At 38.2% G+C, this 16,676-nt stretch overlaps 1 protein-coding gene across 5 annotated transcripts in view; it reads right to left on the bottom strand.

Moving 5' to 3' along the window:
• RPGR (retinitis pigmentosa GTPase regulator) overlaps positions 1 to 16,676 on the bottom strand; it is a 52,636-nt gene that overhangs the window by 31,453 nt on the left and 4,507 nt on the right. For all 5 annotated transcript variants that reach the window (XM_044911503.1, XM_021681714.1, XM_044911505.1 and 2 more), the window contains exons 5-10: positions 14,495 to 14,653; positions 12,924 to 13,073; positions 9,584 to 9,742; positions 4,887 to 5,042; positions 1,528 to 1,652; positions 320 to 505 (exon numbers count right to left, since the gene is read on the bottom strand). In XM_044911503.1, the coding sequence (XP_044767438.1) occupies positions 320 to 505; positions 1,528 to 1,652; positions 4,887 to 5,042; positions 9,584 to 9,742; positions 12,924 to 13,073; positions 14,495 to 14,653 (935 nt within the window). The remainder of the gene's footprint in view (positions 1 to 319; positions 506 to 1,527; positions 1,653 to 4,886; positions 5,043 to 9,583; positions 9,743 to 12,923; positions 13,074 to 14,494; positions 14,654 to 16,676) is intronic.

The following is a 16,676-nucleotide window of genomic DNA, read 5'->3' as shown; positions in this document are numbered from 1 at the left end:
AAGTCAATCCATATGGAATTGAGAAAATAATTCAGCATTCAAGCTGAAGTGCGAAGATAGGCCTCTAAAAGGATGCTTTGTATCTTTGCTTTGTATCCACTCTCTATTAAGTCAAGGTTATCCATGATTATTTGAATTTTCTCATTTGTGTGTTTAACAGCTTAACTCTGAATTTGCTTTAAGTTTGTAAGCCTGCACCTCTAACCATTTTACTTAGTAAATCTATCTTAAAAGACCCTTCTTTGATTTAAAAAGAAAATGCATTTTTTTCCCATTCTCTTTGCAGTGCCATGATACAGAACTGGCCCCAACTCTATACCCTCTCTCTTCGCCGCACACGTGCTGACAGAGTTCTGTTCAGTACATTTCCTGAGCTCAGATCGCTGAGGGGCAGAGAAGGTGCTGCAGGGAAGTAAGAATCATTTATTTCTTCTAACTCCATTTCTTCTGTCCCACCGAGTCGTGGAGTGGCAAAAACAAGCATGTGGCACCCGCCACAAGCCACCTGCAGCAAAAAACCACATATTGATTAATCAACATTGATTTCAAACACAAATGGGTTTTTAACAGTTTTCAGCTACAAAATATTTACTTAATGGTAGACTTCCTAGGTAGTCAGTGTGTCTCTCCCCTCCTCCCAGATACACACACACACACACACACACACACACACGAATTATGTCTTCTTTAAACACTACAATTGAAAATTAGAACAAGTTTAACACACCATTTTACTTCCAATTTATCTGGCACATTATGTTCCTCCTCAAAGTCAGAAAATGTTATTTTAATCTGAGAGTAACACAAACACCTTAAAAAAAATTACCCAGAGAAGTTCTACTTGGAAAAAAGGGATCCAAGAAGAAATCAGTCTCTTGGGATAATTATGTCTCCAAACCTTTTTCTTTACATGAACACTTCTGAAGTTCAATGCTTAAAAGTCCTTAGAGCAAAATGTAAGCATGCACTATGGTGGAACAAGGAAAAATGAAACCAACGTTCAAAGGATTTTGAGAAAGAACTGATTTTCAATAAAATGCCTAAAAAACCATTGTGTAGTATTTGTAATACACAGATTTTTTTAGCAACTTTATAGTGTTCTACACGGTGGTTATAAGAATAGCATACTCTGAACATTTCTTTCATAATATTGTGAAATTATTATTATTTTAAATAAGTCTTTATTTATAGGTGATTGTCAGACACTCTGCTGGTTGCTGGAGCAGACAACCAAGCTTCCAGGCATGGCACAGTTCTGGTTCTCAAGAGACACAGGGGAACAAAGCAGGAGAGTCAAGATTAGGGTGAGAACTCAGGACGATGCTCAAAGGAGGAGAATTAGGAAAGGGACAGATTTTCTGAGTGGCATGATGTCTGACATTTGGCTTTTAGGAAATGAGTATACTGATTAGATATAGCCATGATATTCTTTCAACAAACATAAAAGTATCTATTTTCTATGAAATACTGCAAGACTCAAATATATAGGAATATGAAAATGTAAACAGGGAAATGTGATGTCCTTACCAGTTGAACTATAAACCTCAAAAAATTAGAGCACAAAGTGGGAATGAACTGATTGGTAAAATTCTCCAGTCCAAGTCCTAATTTTCCATGGCGGCCATCTCCAAAAGTATACATGAGACCTATATCTAAAATGCAAAAAAAGAGAGAGATTTATAAAAGCCTTACTTGTATGCATCTATTTGTAAATAGGCAAATATATTTACTTATATTGCAATTACCATTTCCCCCTCAAATGCTGCACTGAGTTTACTCTGATCCAATGATATTTCCACACTCTCTGTGGTCTCTGTGGTCCTGCATGTAACATTAGGCAACAGACACTGTGAGAATAAATCACTAAGCCATTGGTGGTTTGTGAACTTGAAGCCCAGTCATGTGAGGCACTGTGTGGAATAGCAGCAACCCAGCATGAGCCATCTCTTCATACACACCATCTTCTCAAGGGGAAGGGGATTTTTGTATTCTGACCCCCTATGTTCCAATACAATCTATTTTTTCCCCCTCAGGTTTCTCAACCTTGGCACTCCTGACATTTGGTGCCAGATAATTCTCGGTTGTGTGGGACTGTCTGGTGCACCGTAAGATGTTTAGCAGCATCCTTGGCTTCTACTAAATGTCCATAAAACACCCTGCCTCTGTAGCTGGGACAATCAAAAATGTATGCAGACACTGTCGTGTGTCCCTGGGTGACAAAATGGCCGCTGGTGGAAAACTACCAGCTTAGATCAATCCAACTGTCTCTTTTACTGATTCAGCTCCTGGGCTGTGGAACGCTGCTGAGGGAAGTGCCATAAACCAACCATGCTGACTAGTCCCTATGGCAATGGCGAGGGCCCCTCTATGGCTCACGATAATGATAAGTAGTCTTGCTGTTTCTCTCCAGTTAACCCTTTTGCCCACTGCCAGAGCAGCTATTCTGAACCTTCACTCCTCTTCTCAAGCCCTCCTTAACACCCTCTCTCTCAAGTGGTGGAAAGTGCCATGGAAGCAGAAGGAAAGGAAAGGGGGCCAGGATGGGGGCAGAAGAGGGGGATTTCCTTCTAGTCTGGGGATTAAGGAAGGCTTTCAAACAGACCTGAAGGATGATTAGGGTATTAGCTGCAAGAAAACACATATGAAGGCTTTGAATCAAGAGAAAACATAACACAGTCAAGAAACTGAAAGGCAACCGATGTGCCTGGAGCACAAAGGGGCCAGTGGTATGAGTTGAGTCTGAAGAGGTAGGAAGGAACCACACTACAGAGGACCCTGTTGGTTCATATTAAGAATTTCTGAACTCTATCTTAATGGCAATAAATTGAATGAATGGTTTTAAGCCAGGAAATGATAAGATCATTTCTAAGGGAACTTCTAGTTTAAGATGGCAAAGTAATCTCACACTAAGAAAATCCAAGAGAACCGAAGGAAAAATGAGGAGAAAAAAGAATATAATTCAGTAAAATTTTCAAAAATTAATACAGAGGGGCGACTAGGTGGCACAGCCAGCTAAGCTCTGACTCTTGGTTTCAGCTCAGGTTGTGATCTCAGGGTCATGAGATTAAGCCCTGAGTTGGGCTCTGTGCTCAGCGCACAGAGTATGCTTCAGATTTTTTCTCCCTCTCCTTTTGCCCCTCCTGCTTGTGTGCTTGCTCTCTCTCTCTCTCGATCACTCTCTTTCTCAAATAAATAAATATTAAAAAAAATACAGAAAATAAATGCCCTATTAATAAGCAATAACCAGTATTTAAACCCCAAATTTAGACTCTTATTAAATTTCTTACTATTAGCTACCTATTTCCTTTCTTTACATATACTCCTTTATCATCCTTTTCCCTTTTCCTCTTCTTTTGACCCTTGATTTTTTTTACCCAAAGTGCTTTTTAGGCTTTGTGTTTTAACTTGATTATCTTTAGCCAGAAAAGATAAACTCTGATCCAAGCTACCTGATTGTACTTCGAACTTGAAAGCTTTTTTAAACCATGAGCCACTGGCTACATAATGGGGAACTGGTAAGAACTTACAGAATAACTCACTACACACCTCTTGTTAGTCCTGAAAGAAAAAAATTCATAACACCTGTCCCCTGACGAAGCTTTATGAGCAAAAAGCAAACAAAGTTAATGGTCAATTATTAGTGCTGTAACTTCTTTCATCAGGGGGAAAGGTAGTATGAAAGTTTAACCAAATAATCTAATTGTGTGTTAGATGATCCATAAAAAGTACGTGTTTCCCATCAATGGCAATTTAGGGTTGATGAAAAACAGCAGTAAGGACAGCGAAATTGACATTAGGACCCTGCAGTAAGGGATACATATCAACAACTCTTCTGGGACTATGAGTGAATAATAATTCTTTACATTCTATATAGTTCTATTTCACGCTACATTAACAAAGACACTGACACTTGAAAATGGGCAGGTAGTTCTCTCTGAAAGGCTCTTTGGGGAAGAAGGAACAGTATACGGTAGTATACATTGTATTTGTGGATTACTACTTGCCCCAACTAGATACCATTAGATGAGCTCCATTTAGCAGTAGCTTTTTTAGAAAAAAGGAAACAAATGTAGAAATACCAGTATCTGGCTTATTGCGAAATACTGTATGATTTCTGCCTTTTTAATGCTTAATTTCATTTTTAGATAGAAACGTGGGCTAGAAATAGTGAAATTACAGGGGCTTTTGTTCCAAAGCAATTACAGTTGTGGAGTATATCAATTACCTACAGGTAAGTGAGTTATTTCTAGGGGAGAATCTTTATTGGGTCCATATTAGCAGCACCTAGTTTTTGACGTTGAGAAGCAGGCCCAAAGCAGTATCTCCCTGGGTAAAGGAGAAAGTACAGAGCAAAAGGTCTAGAGGAGCCAGGTATCCACCTAGTGGCCTTTGAGGTGTGTTTCTATCACTGTGGAGAAAGTAGCAGTCACTCCTGGAAACGCCTCCTAGCGGCAAAAGCTTCATAGGAATTTACTCAGCCTGTATGTAGCTGTGTCACACTGAACATGGAGAACGTTTTAAAGTTCTTTCCTGTAAGACTTTTCCCTCTGGCCTGAGCAGAGTTAAGAGTCTTCAAACTGATGCAATTTCAAAAAGATTCCAGCTTTCTGCCAAAGTATAATACTATGATATTACCTCTGACAGCACTGACTTGTTTTGAGGTTCTAAATCTTTGGATCATTTACACTGATTTGAAATTGAACTGAAATGTTAAAAAAGAGTTTACAACTTTACACTTTGGCAACTTTGGCATATTAAACAAGAACTCCCATTTTCTCAATTATTGATTCCTTTGCTTACGTTAGATACATTCGTTCCAACAGTTTGTATTTTGCAGTAAAACATACCCCGTTCTAGAAATATGTAACAGAAATTCTCATCTGTACCTGTTATCAGAGCTGTGTGATTTTCTCCACAGGAAATAGAACTTATTTTCTGATCCTTAATATGCTCAATGACTTTGGGTACCGAAGTTTCAAAACGAAAGGTACCAAGACCCAGCTGACCAAACTGTCCCAGCCCAAAGGTATACACGGCTTTCTCTGAAAGGGAATGAGCAAATACAAGAAAAAGATTGCAGGGAAGCGGACGCTGTCACCACTGTATCTAGAAAACTGTTGAATTCAAACTTTTGTGATGAAAGTTAAGTGCCTCTGAAATATCCATGTAAGAATACCTAATGCTGAGGTATACATTCTCAATGATGAAGGAGGAGAAAAATGACAAGGCACACGATTATAAAAGTTATGGCATGGGCCTGATTTTACCTTTTACGTATGACCGTAAAAAGAATTGCTAAAGACATATCAGTCAGTGAACTACCTAACATGTCCCTATAATTACCACTCAGCTCTTTAAAAACAGCATCAATTGTCATTAAACTAATTCCTTTCATTGCCTTAAAAAAGAGAGTAGTGTTTCCTACAGAAGAACTCCTTACTTCTCAAAAATAGTTTAACAGAATAATCTATTTTGTAAAACAATTTCAGAGGAGAATTTGCATGAGAATTGAAACTCACCGTAGATATGCTTGATTTACTCACAGGTCAAGTTCCTTTACTAGGAAGCGCAACAATAATGAAAGGGGGGACAAAAGCTTTTCCTTTTTGTTAATTTTTTTTGACTCCAAAGACCTCCAATAACTTAGTAAACATTAGTTCATATGTTCTCGAGAAATGGAAAAGCACAAAAACAGGATAAATGGGTGGTGACGAAAGGGTCCCTTCAGACACACAACTCTGGCTGGCCCTGAGTCAGGAAGTGTGGTCTCCTTCTCCAAAGTCCCACACATCGCCTCTCTGCACTACAGGAGGAAGAGCAAGAGCTTTGGATTCAGGCAGGAGTCCAAACCTCCATTATTAATGGCTGTGGCCAGCACGCCAGTTACCTAAATTCTCTGATGTTATGATTCCTCTCTAATAAAGTTGCTGTGAGGCTTACATGAGAAAGCATTCAGGCACATTTGAACACACACTAGGACATTCCGTTGTAAGAACATTTTTCTAAAAAGTAATCGACTCATCTTATTTCTGACAGTGGAGGATCCTGATGAACACACAACTATCTACTGTCGTATGGCTTTACATTTTTCCTGTCTAATAATACTTACTTCATAAACAAGACAGAGAGATAATACCTCTTAAAGAAAATATGCTGTGTCAGGATACGAAGCCACACTGAGGCTATGGCAAAACATCCTTATTTTAACGTAGAAAGTACCATCTCTTAGTTTAATTAATAATCGCATGGCATGTCACCAGTTCTGAATGTCAGGTTAGCAGTAGAGTGCTGGGTAAATGAAGACATCTGTCCATCTCTAGCTGGCTGCTGATCACTCTAGGTTACGTGGGCTGAGATAGCCTGTGAAGTGAGGCCATTCAGGCAGCCGGAGTCACGTGCCAGTTTTGCTCCTTACCCTATCGGGTTCGCTTTCAGGTACTTGGCTGATTAGCAGTGATGACAGTTTCTACTTTTCTTTTCTTTTTTTTTTTTTTTTTACCTAAGGACATTACATATAACAACTCATCCAATTGTTGGTCTTATCATCTTTGTAACATTTAACAATGTAATTCGATGTTGACAAATGATACTCTATTAGGAAAACAGGTTTTAGTAGGTGGCTTCATATGAATATTATTCTGATTTCTCAGAATACATTTGATTTCATGACTAGTAACTTGTTGCCCTGTAGAGATCCTGAGTTTGTCCAAATATAATCTAGAGAAGTTAAGATAAATTCTTATTTTCCCTTGGGATCCAGAGTTCATTGTGGACCCCATCTTATAACTTTCTTAGCTTTTGCTAATGCTGGCGATGACATTTCAGATTACGTATATCACTCTGCTTCACTTAGTGTATCCCAAGTTCCAAGCTGACACTTTCTCAGCAGTCCACTGTTTTCCCGATTCAAAGTAGAAACTAATCATACCATCGCCACAACCAATAGTTTTATTTTCTAACCTCTTACGATCACGTGGAGTATTATGTTTTAAATAAATTCATTGGCAATAAACTAATTTAAATTATCTTTAAAGTAGTTTAATGAATGGTACCCAAACAGATTTTGAGATCAGAGTTATAGACAAAAGGAAAAACAATGCTAGGGAGGGCCCCCATAGAATCATCTAATCCAAGCCCTTCCCTTTGGTGAAGGGAATGGTCTAGAACAGATGGTTAGCTATTCTTTCCTTTAAGGTCTTCAAAGTATTCTATAACTCTTAGGTATTCAATTTAGTACTTAGTCAAACTGATAATCAATATGTGCTTCAGGTCTGTTTCGTCATCAGTTAGGACTATTTCTGTCTACACTGTACTCCGGAACACAGGTTTCTCACCAGGGCTGGCGCATAATAAAGCTTGCACAGGTCCATGGAGAAATGTGAAAAACAGACAAAGCAGTAAATTTTCCATACAGATAAGTGAATATAATTTAAGAGGGTATCTTTTACAATAAAATTGAGAGTTTTTTAATTTTTGTTTTGAAATGCCCCCTTATTTACGATACAATGGTGAAAAGGTTGCATTTTTTCGCAATGCCGTATTTAGCCAAATGCAGATCAGAAGATCGCAACCATCTGTTGGTCTTCATATTCTTGTCACAAAATTAAAAACTTAAAATACAAAAACTCACATACTGGTATGTGAGATCCCAAAGTCTACAAAAATCTAGAGAGAATAATTTCTGGCAACATAGTTTTTAACCTCAAAATTAAGTCCACAGAAAGCTAAATGTCTATAATATTTCAAGAAAATATCATACTTCAGGGCATTTTTAAGTATAATTAAAAGTATCATGGATTATCTGGGTGCTCATTTTATGTAATGATATTTTATAATATATAGTTGAATGATGTTATTTTTACATAATCAACATTTGTGTGCTTTAGAGTAACCTTCAATCACCTAATAAATTCTATAATGTTTGTTTAAACTAGAGAAATTACAGAACACATAAGGAATAAGTTGAATTTCTGCCTACAGAATACATTTTCAGATAATTTATAGATTAATTTCTAAGTTTAAAATTCCTAAAATAAATCTTCTTAAAAATATATGGAAATCCGGGGCGCCTGGGTGGCTCAGTCGTTAAGCGTCTGCCTTCGGCTCAGGTCATGATCCCAGGGTTCTGGGATCGAGCCCCACACTGGGCTCCCTGCTCGGCGGGAAGCCTGCTTCTCCCTCTCCCACTCCCCCTGCTTGTGTTCCCTCTCTCGCTATGTCTCTCTCTGTCAAATAAATAAATAAAATCTTTAAAAAATATATATATATATGGAAATCCATTTTGTTAGCAGAAAAATCAAAGAAATCTTAAACCTCAGAATTATTTCCAAATACAGAATGGAGGCCTTGAAAAAAAATCATTTCTAACTTGGAAAGAGATTCCATCTGGGAATTGTAATTCTGGGAAACCACCGCTTAACAAGCATGACTTGGACTAGAACAAAAAGTCAAGGAAAAGCAATATGAGAGGAAAATCTAAAGATAAAATATTGCTCAATCACCTTGCAACAGTAAGCATATCATCTGAGAATTGGGTATTATTCAAAATTTGCCTACAACACTGCTAACTTTGGGCTACTGAAGATTAAGTGGTGACTTCAGAAACTGTTAATTTCTTTTTGACCAAAAAAATACAATAGTTCACTAGCTGTATTACCTGTATGCTACTCAAATAAATCTAATGTTGAACAAATTTGGAGGCAGCAATTTAGTAAGCATAGTATCAAGGAGTATGTATATTTTACCATATTGACTGGAATCCTGAAAAATGACATGTCATACCAAATATAAAATTCAGAAGCCAAAATTGACATTGCTATTAAGATTCTAACTTTCTTTAAATATCTGTAATTTAAAATCTTAACACTTTTTGTTGAATTACTATAATAGAACATAAAAAATCACAAAGAAATTACCAAGTTTTACATTGTGAATATCACAAAGAAAAGAATTATCAATGACATATAGAAAACAGCATGAACAGGGAAAAGAAGGTATTTCAGGAAAAGTGATATCAATTTTAGATAAATATAGAATACACACACACACACATGCGCGCGCAAGGCAGTTTGTCCTTGAAAACAAGTTAAAAACAATGTTATCTGCTGCCATTAAAGGTGTTAAGATCATGAAAATGTCCATTATGTTAGCAAAAACAATTCCACAAGATTCATTTTTTTCTACTTACAATTTTCTTCCATAGGCCAAAGATGTGTATTAACTATGGAAATCAAAGATGGGGATCTTAATGAAAAAAGATGTGAGGCCATCTTGTATGAGGTATCTAATAAAGTCAAGCTCACAGAAGCACAGACTAGGGTGGTGGCTGCCAGGGGCTGAGAGGGGGAAAGGGCTGCAGCTAATCAATGGGTATAAAGTTTCAGCTATGCAAGGTAAGGTCTAGAGATCTGCTGTACAACACTGTGCCTGTAGATAACAATACTGTATTATAGACTTAAAAATCTGTGAAGAGAGTGGATCAGATGTTGTGTTTTTATCACAATAGAAGAAAATGAGTGTAATTTTTTTTTTATTATTAGCCACCCCAGAAAGCAGGGAACAGAGCAGCAGGATCCACACATACCTGTGAGAACCACGGTGTGCCCTCCACCACAAGCTACTTGGACCACCTTCTCGGGAATTCCAGGCACCGGCTGGGGCATTTTGTGATTGACCAGCAGCTGACTGGGAAGACCTAACTTCCCACACTCTGGTTCTCCAAATGTGTACAGTTCTCCCTCCGCTATTGAAGGAAAAGAACAATGATCAAGGATGACATAATTATGGACAAAATACTAGTCTTTGGGGTACACATTCTCATGTTCAATAAAAAATTTAGAAAATGACAACTTGATCAATTTACCCTTTCTTGAGATATTTTTACTGTATGGTAAGGAAATAAAGCTAAAATCTTAGCTTGATTATGCTAATCCAAAATCTTTATGAATTCATGACCATCGCTACTAATGAACTAGAAAATGATTTTAGCTGTTTCACATAGAGACCATCTTATTTCTTCTACTTCCTTTTATAGTAAAGCAAAATGACTAGACATTAAGCCCCCATTAGGACATGGATTTTGTCTCGCTCACTTTGGTATTCCAAGAACCTAGCAGTGTCTGATATATGAAATACTCAGTGAATACTTGTTAAATGAATAATTGCTTTTATGAAACTTGTTTTAGAAAATGCATTTGTGTGTGAAGGAAATATGTTGAGTGAGCCTTAAGAGAGCAGATTTTGCTCAGTTAGATGGCACTTCCTCCGGAAAGATTCTCTTATCAAGGAACTCGTGACATTTAATCACTGTCTTGTCCATACCAACACTACTAAAAAAAATCATTTCTAACTTGGAAACAGATTCCATCTGGGAATTGTAGGAGCCAGAAAGTTGCCAATAAGTTGGTAGGTGATTTTTTATGTTCTTACCACACTATGACTATGAGCTTCTCGAAAGCAGGAACTTTTTAGAATTCATTTCTATGAACTGAACTGAGTTCTATAAGGCAGGAGTTTAAACACCTTTGTAGCTACATAACCTGATCTGACACAAAACATATCACCATTCATGTGAGGAGAGAGGTAACACAGCATATCTGGTTGGTTATTATCCGCATGTCTCCAAGAGAACCATGATTGACCATTGACCAACCCCTGGGAATGCGGCCCTTGGAGTGTTATGTTAGTGACTGATGATTTTGTTTGGTAACCTGACCAACAAATTACGACAGCTTGGGTTCTTAGGGTTGCTTTGAACAACCATCAACATTGATAACGTACACTTGGTTTCACTGTTGAGGGATCGGAGTTTCAGTTGCTGTGACTAGTTGCTAGCAGGGTATGCCTACACAATCAGCACCCCCACATAAAAGCCAAAGATCCTGAGAATAGAGTGGGCTTCTCTGGGCAGGGACATTACACACACATCCCTGTAGTTCAAAGCACGTCCTGTGCAGCAAAGAGTAAGGACTAGGAAGTGTATGCTAGACTTCTCTGGAGGACACATAACTCCTTCCAGCTGTGTTTGCTCTGTATCCTTTGCTGTAATAAATCTTTGCCATTGAGTATAACTCTCAAGCTATTGAAGCTTGAGAGTCCTTCTAGCAAAAGAGAACTTGGGGAAGCTGTGGGACATCCAACACACATAGTATGCACCACTTAAAACTTGGTTAAATACTACAAACCCAGCTCTACTGATTTTCTGGATTGATCTGCACAGAAAATGAAATTTTCTGAAGAACAGTTTTCTATACAGTATTTAGCAAACACTAGCACAGAAGTGCTCCCTTCCTCTTTTTCCCATGCCTCTTACATGAAAGGAGTTACTAAGTCCAGATGAGTTTCTTTCCACTTTTGTCTATAAATTCCTGCTGCTCCTCACACCTTAACATGGGTGAACTGTAAAGTATGTGAGCTGTATGTCAATAAAGCTGGTTTTGTGTATGTTCTTTGACTTTCTTTTTTTAATTTTTAAAATGTTAATTCCAGTTAGTTGTGTTAATATTAGTTTCAGGTGTACCATATAGTGATTCAACGCTTCCATACAACACCTGGTGCTCATCACAGTGCACTCCTTAATCCCCTTCACCTGTTTCACCCATCCCTCCTACCCCCGCCAACCATCAGATTGTTCTCTAGTTAAGAGTCTGTTTCTTAATTTGTCTTTTTTTCCCTTTGCTCATTTGTCTTGTTTCTTAAATTCCACCCAATAAAGCTGTTTTTTAAATAAAAGGCATAAATATAAACAAAATAAAAAAAGCTCAATGCAACGCCTGTTGGCTACAATAAGCAATTCCTTGTTTTCCTACTGGCTAGAGTTTAGTCATAAAACTGAATTTGGCAGTTTTATTAAAATCTAAAGAGAAGACAATGCTTTTGCTTGGACTTTTATTTGTTTTTCCATCTGTGTTTTTTGTTTGTTTCTTTGTCTCATAAACAAAGTGAGCACAGACTACACCAACCCCAGGAGCCAGAAAGTTGCCAATAAGTTGGTAGGTAGCATTGCCCCAAGGAACACAATGAATTGTTCATTCACTTACTTCCTCATTTGACGATATTTATTATTAGTTTGTTCAAGATACAAGCTGATATAGTGGCAACCAATGCCAGCTGAGTCGGGAGTTTGCCCTCTCTTGGTACCATGGTGCTACCAATTCACTGGGAAATCTGAGTGCCACTGGAATGGGTCAATCAGCACTTTCTAAATCTGAATATGAGGTGCATAGAATGTAAAAGATTTAGAGACATCTAAGAGGGGCCACAAAACTATTCCCTCTAGGTGTTTATGCTGTTAGAAAAACCACCAATAAGATGGAATGATCATACTTCTATCACTCCCTGTGTAGATACAGACTATAACATTTCAAATATTTAACTAAGGCAGAAAAGGTTGCCAGGGAGCCCCAGAAAGGGAGAGACTGGGGATGGTAAGGAAAGTTCCAGCAAAGGAAATCCTATCTCATACTGAGCAATCTTCCCTTTCCATCTACTCTACATCCCTGCTCTCACAGTGAAAGTCTATGACTCCCTTACTGAAACAATAAAAGCTAATTAGCAGGACAAGAGTAGAGTAGGTCTAAGTACAGAGGCAAGTGCACCAAGGGAAAGTGGCCCATAGATCTCATTTCCAACGCCAAGGAATCCAAGAAGTTTGAGAACCAAAGTTTAGAAGTCTCTGACATACATTTTGCTTTTCTAATATTTTCTAATATTCATTAAAAAAGTTAACATCTCAGAGTTTTGAATTATAAACTGTCATTACTAAAATGGAGAGGCATTGTGACCCAAAACGGACCACAATTATTTCATTACATAGGCTGCCATGGCATTATTTCTACAGAACTGTAAAATGTTAGATTTTATCATTAACTGAGTAAACACTTAGAAATACGAGGTAACATAATGAATCCAAAATGTTGTCTTACTTGTTACAAAAGCTGAATGGTAATATCCACAAGAGATCCAGGAGATAGGTTTCCCAACAGTCACTTGTTGAGGGACACACACATTAGTTATATTTTTTAAACCAATTTGCCCTTCAGAATTGTCACCCCACATAAAAAGCTCTCCATCCTCTATAAAGAAAACACAAGGAGGAAAAAAAGGTTTTAAGAGGTAGCAAGGCTATCGAGTTATTATATTTCCAACACAGCATTTATTTTTTAATTTAGAAAAACTACGTGTCTTGAGAGAAAAGTGCTACTAAGACATTCACACCAGCTAGCTGCATAAGAGTTCAATTTCTCCTATGAAAGGCTTCTATGATGATAAAGGACAGAGGATAACATGATGCTAATCGTGTCCATATTTTTATCTCAACTTAACCTTTTCCTAGTCTACTATCTCTGAACAGCAAATGTTTCTTCTTTTCAAGCAGTCAGCCTGCAACTGAACTGAACGACAGCATGAGCCACACTGGACATTTCCTGGGCAAGTCCCAGGTCAAAAGGGCCTGGAGGACCTTGCTCTTGAGAATACTATAAAAACGAAGTTTTAAAGAAAGACAAAAAAGAAAAAGAAATGCATTTCACTTTTTTTTTTTTTTTTTACAATTTATACTTGAAAACACATACCATAACTTCAGAGATTAAGGAGATATCTGAGCACATGGAGCATCTCCCAAATGCATTAGCGTGTATTCTTTCTGATTAGGGTTTCAATGGAAGAAAAAGTGAAGCTAGGCAAAATACTTTAGAAATTATCAAGACTTACGTCCTTTAATTTAAAATTTTCAAATCTTTGAAGTGGTTTAATAATAAGGCAAATCAAAGGAAAACTGAAAACAGGAACCACAAGGACGCCAAGAGGCTAAGTGGACGGTGGACGGTACTGCGGGCACAACGCTGCAGATGTGACTCCAGCCCTCCCGGCAGCCGGAGCAGCACCATGGGCCACACAGCTCCCCCACTGGAGCGGAGAAGCCCACAGCAGCTTCTTCACAGACACTGCGTGTATCCTGGCTCCCATTTTAAAGACACTTCTCATATGGGCTTTGAGAGGGAGGGCAGAGAGATGCAATGACCAATACAGACCATATTTTATTTTATTTTTTAAAGTTTATTTATTTAAGTAATCTCTATACCCAAGGTGGAGCTCGAACTCACAACCCTCCAAGATCAAGAGTCACGTGCTCTTCCGACTGAGCCTGCCAGGTGCCGCCAGACCATATTTTGATAACACATATCTAATAGATTTCTATGTTTCTGACAGCAACCTTATAACGGCTGCAAATATAACGTTCAGAACACACAATGACGATTTAATATCTACAGGAGTAGATGGAGGCATGGCAGCTACGTGTGAGTTTACATCTAACTCTAAATAAGCACAAAACTGGACTCTATGTCATGATTCAAAGTTCAATTTTTATGTCTTCATAAACACATAGTTAATGAAAGAAAACGAAACAGCAATGCTGGGGTCAGGTGACTCAGTTGGTATATCCTGGTCTAAAGGAAAGGGATGGTTCCCAGCCTGAAGTGGAACAAAGTCTCACCAGTTAGTGCAGCTGAAGTATTGGATCCAGCAGAGAGCTGCTTAATCTTATGCTGGGAAGTAAAAAAACTAATTAGATGAAAAGAGTTTCTCTCGTCAGTGTCACCAAGTCCCAGCTGTCCTTCATTATTTCCTCCAGCTGCGTATACTTTGCCTCCTTCTGCATATGGAAAAGGAAAGAAACATCAATATACTACAGTCACCATCTTTACGAGACAGGCCAGGTACCAGATATTTCCCCTGTTAACAGTGAAGAAAGCTGAAAGCTGACATTATCCTACCATTTATTATCCTACCATTTGGTGAACAACTTTAATTCGGTATCAAAAATCAAGCAAAACAAGCAAGGTTATACATGTTTGTGAGATTTTCAAAATCGGTTTAGAGCTTAAGTAGCAACTGAAATGCACAGAATGTGTGGAATGTATTTTCTTGCTAAGGCAGCACTTTATTAAATCAGAGCAAAAAGAGGAAAGTAATTTCCAAATTAGTTTATAATCCAAATCAAACTATTTTAAGAGATGTGGTTCATTAATTTTAACTTCCATACCCATTAAAGTTAAGATATAATATGTAATGAGTAAAATGAGGCAAATTCAAAAAGAGTATCATTAGAAACATGAAAATTCTATGTGTATTTTAATTTTCTAGCTAAATAGGAAGGCAGTATAGTATTGTGTTTAGGAGAAAGGACTGGAGAGCCAGATTTCCTGGGTGCAAATGCTGGCTTGCCACTCATCAGCTGTGTGACCTAGGGCAAGCTGTACTTAACTTCTCAGTGGCTCATTTTCCTCATCTGCAAAATGGGGATAAGAATACTGCCTACTTCACAGAGTTGTTTATAAAGATCAAATTAGCTGACATTTATAAAATTCTTAGAACGGCATTTGCTTGTTGTACACACTATGTAAATGTGTGTTAATTACTTTATTAATTAAATATGAAGTGTATCATGCCCAGATAATAAAAATTGCCAGTAAGCTCAAAAGTAATGAAGATTTTTAAAAACATACCCATATTAAAAATTAGTTATATCTGTCATACAAATGCACATGAAGTTAAAGCCTCACTAAATTATAGGGGAAACTGAGGGCAAAATCAGCCTGAATCAGTAAAAATTTAAAGTTAGATTATATTAGAAAAGATGACACCTAGCTGAGGAACCAAGACTAGCTTTCCAACGGAACATACCACAAGGCCACGTGATTTAACACATATCACGTGACCCAGAGTTGGTGGAATACTAAAGCAGTTCAGAGCATGACATGAGTCAAAGTTGAATAGGCACAGAAAGCTCCATGGAAGAAGACTTATACTGGGTCTTAAAAGATAAGAATCTGAATAAGAGAAAGATATTTTAGCAAGGAAAAAGTATGAATAAGGGGAAAGGCCTGAGGAGGAGCCGGAGGTGGTGAGAATAACCTGAACACAGAAGAGGCTATGGGAGAGAAGGAGGTAAGGAAGGCTGCTCGGTGATCAGCGCCTGGATGTCCATTTGCTCCAGCAGCATCTGTTGAAAAGACTACCCTTTCTCCACTGAATTGCCTTGGCACTTTTGCCAAACATTAGTCGGGCATATATGTGTGGGTCTACTTCTGGACTCTGTTTTGTTCTGATAATCTTTGTCTCTCTTTTTGCAAATAGCCCAGTGTCTTGATTACTGTGGCCTTAGAGGTCTTGAAATCAGTAGTGTTAGTCCTCCGATTTTGTTCTTTTCAAAACTGTTTTGGCTATTCTAGGTCCTGTGCTTTTTCATATAAACTTTAGAATCACCTTGTCAGTTTCTACACAGACACATACACAGCCCATTTGGATGTTGATTGGAATTGTGCTCACATCAATAGCCTTTTGGGGGTGGCTTCCACTCGCCCTCAGAAAAGAGGAAAGAGCGGGTGCCTGGGTGGCTCAGTCGTTAAGCGTCTGCCTTCGGCTCAGGTCATGATCCCAGGGTCCTGGGATCGAGCCCCGCATCGGGCTCCCTGCTCCACAGGAAGCCTGCTTCTCCCACTCCCCCTGCTTGTGTTCCCTCTCTCGCTCTCTGTCAAAAAAATAAATAAAATCTTAAAAAAAAAAAAAAAGAAAGAAAAGAAAGAGCAAGATCAGGAGCAAGCAGCCCCTGAGGTGTGCGCATAGGTAAGGATGGGCTTCCCCTTGACATAATCCAAGAAAAGAAGATTTTCTGC

The sequence above is a fragment of the Neomonachus schauinslandi genome, chromosome X (assembly GCF_002201575.2).
Source record: "Neomonachus schauinslandi chromosome X, ASM220157v2, whole genome shotgun sequence".
Classification (NCBI taxonomy): Eukaryota; Metazoa; Chordata; class Mammalia; order Carnivora; family Phocidae; genus Neomonachus; species Neomonachus schauinslandi.
Note: the sequence above shows the minus strand (reverse complement) of the source record. Positions and strands in the feature narration are given on the sequence as shown.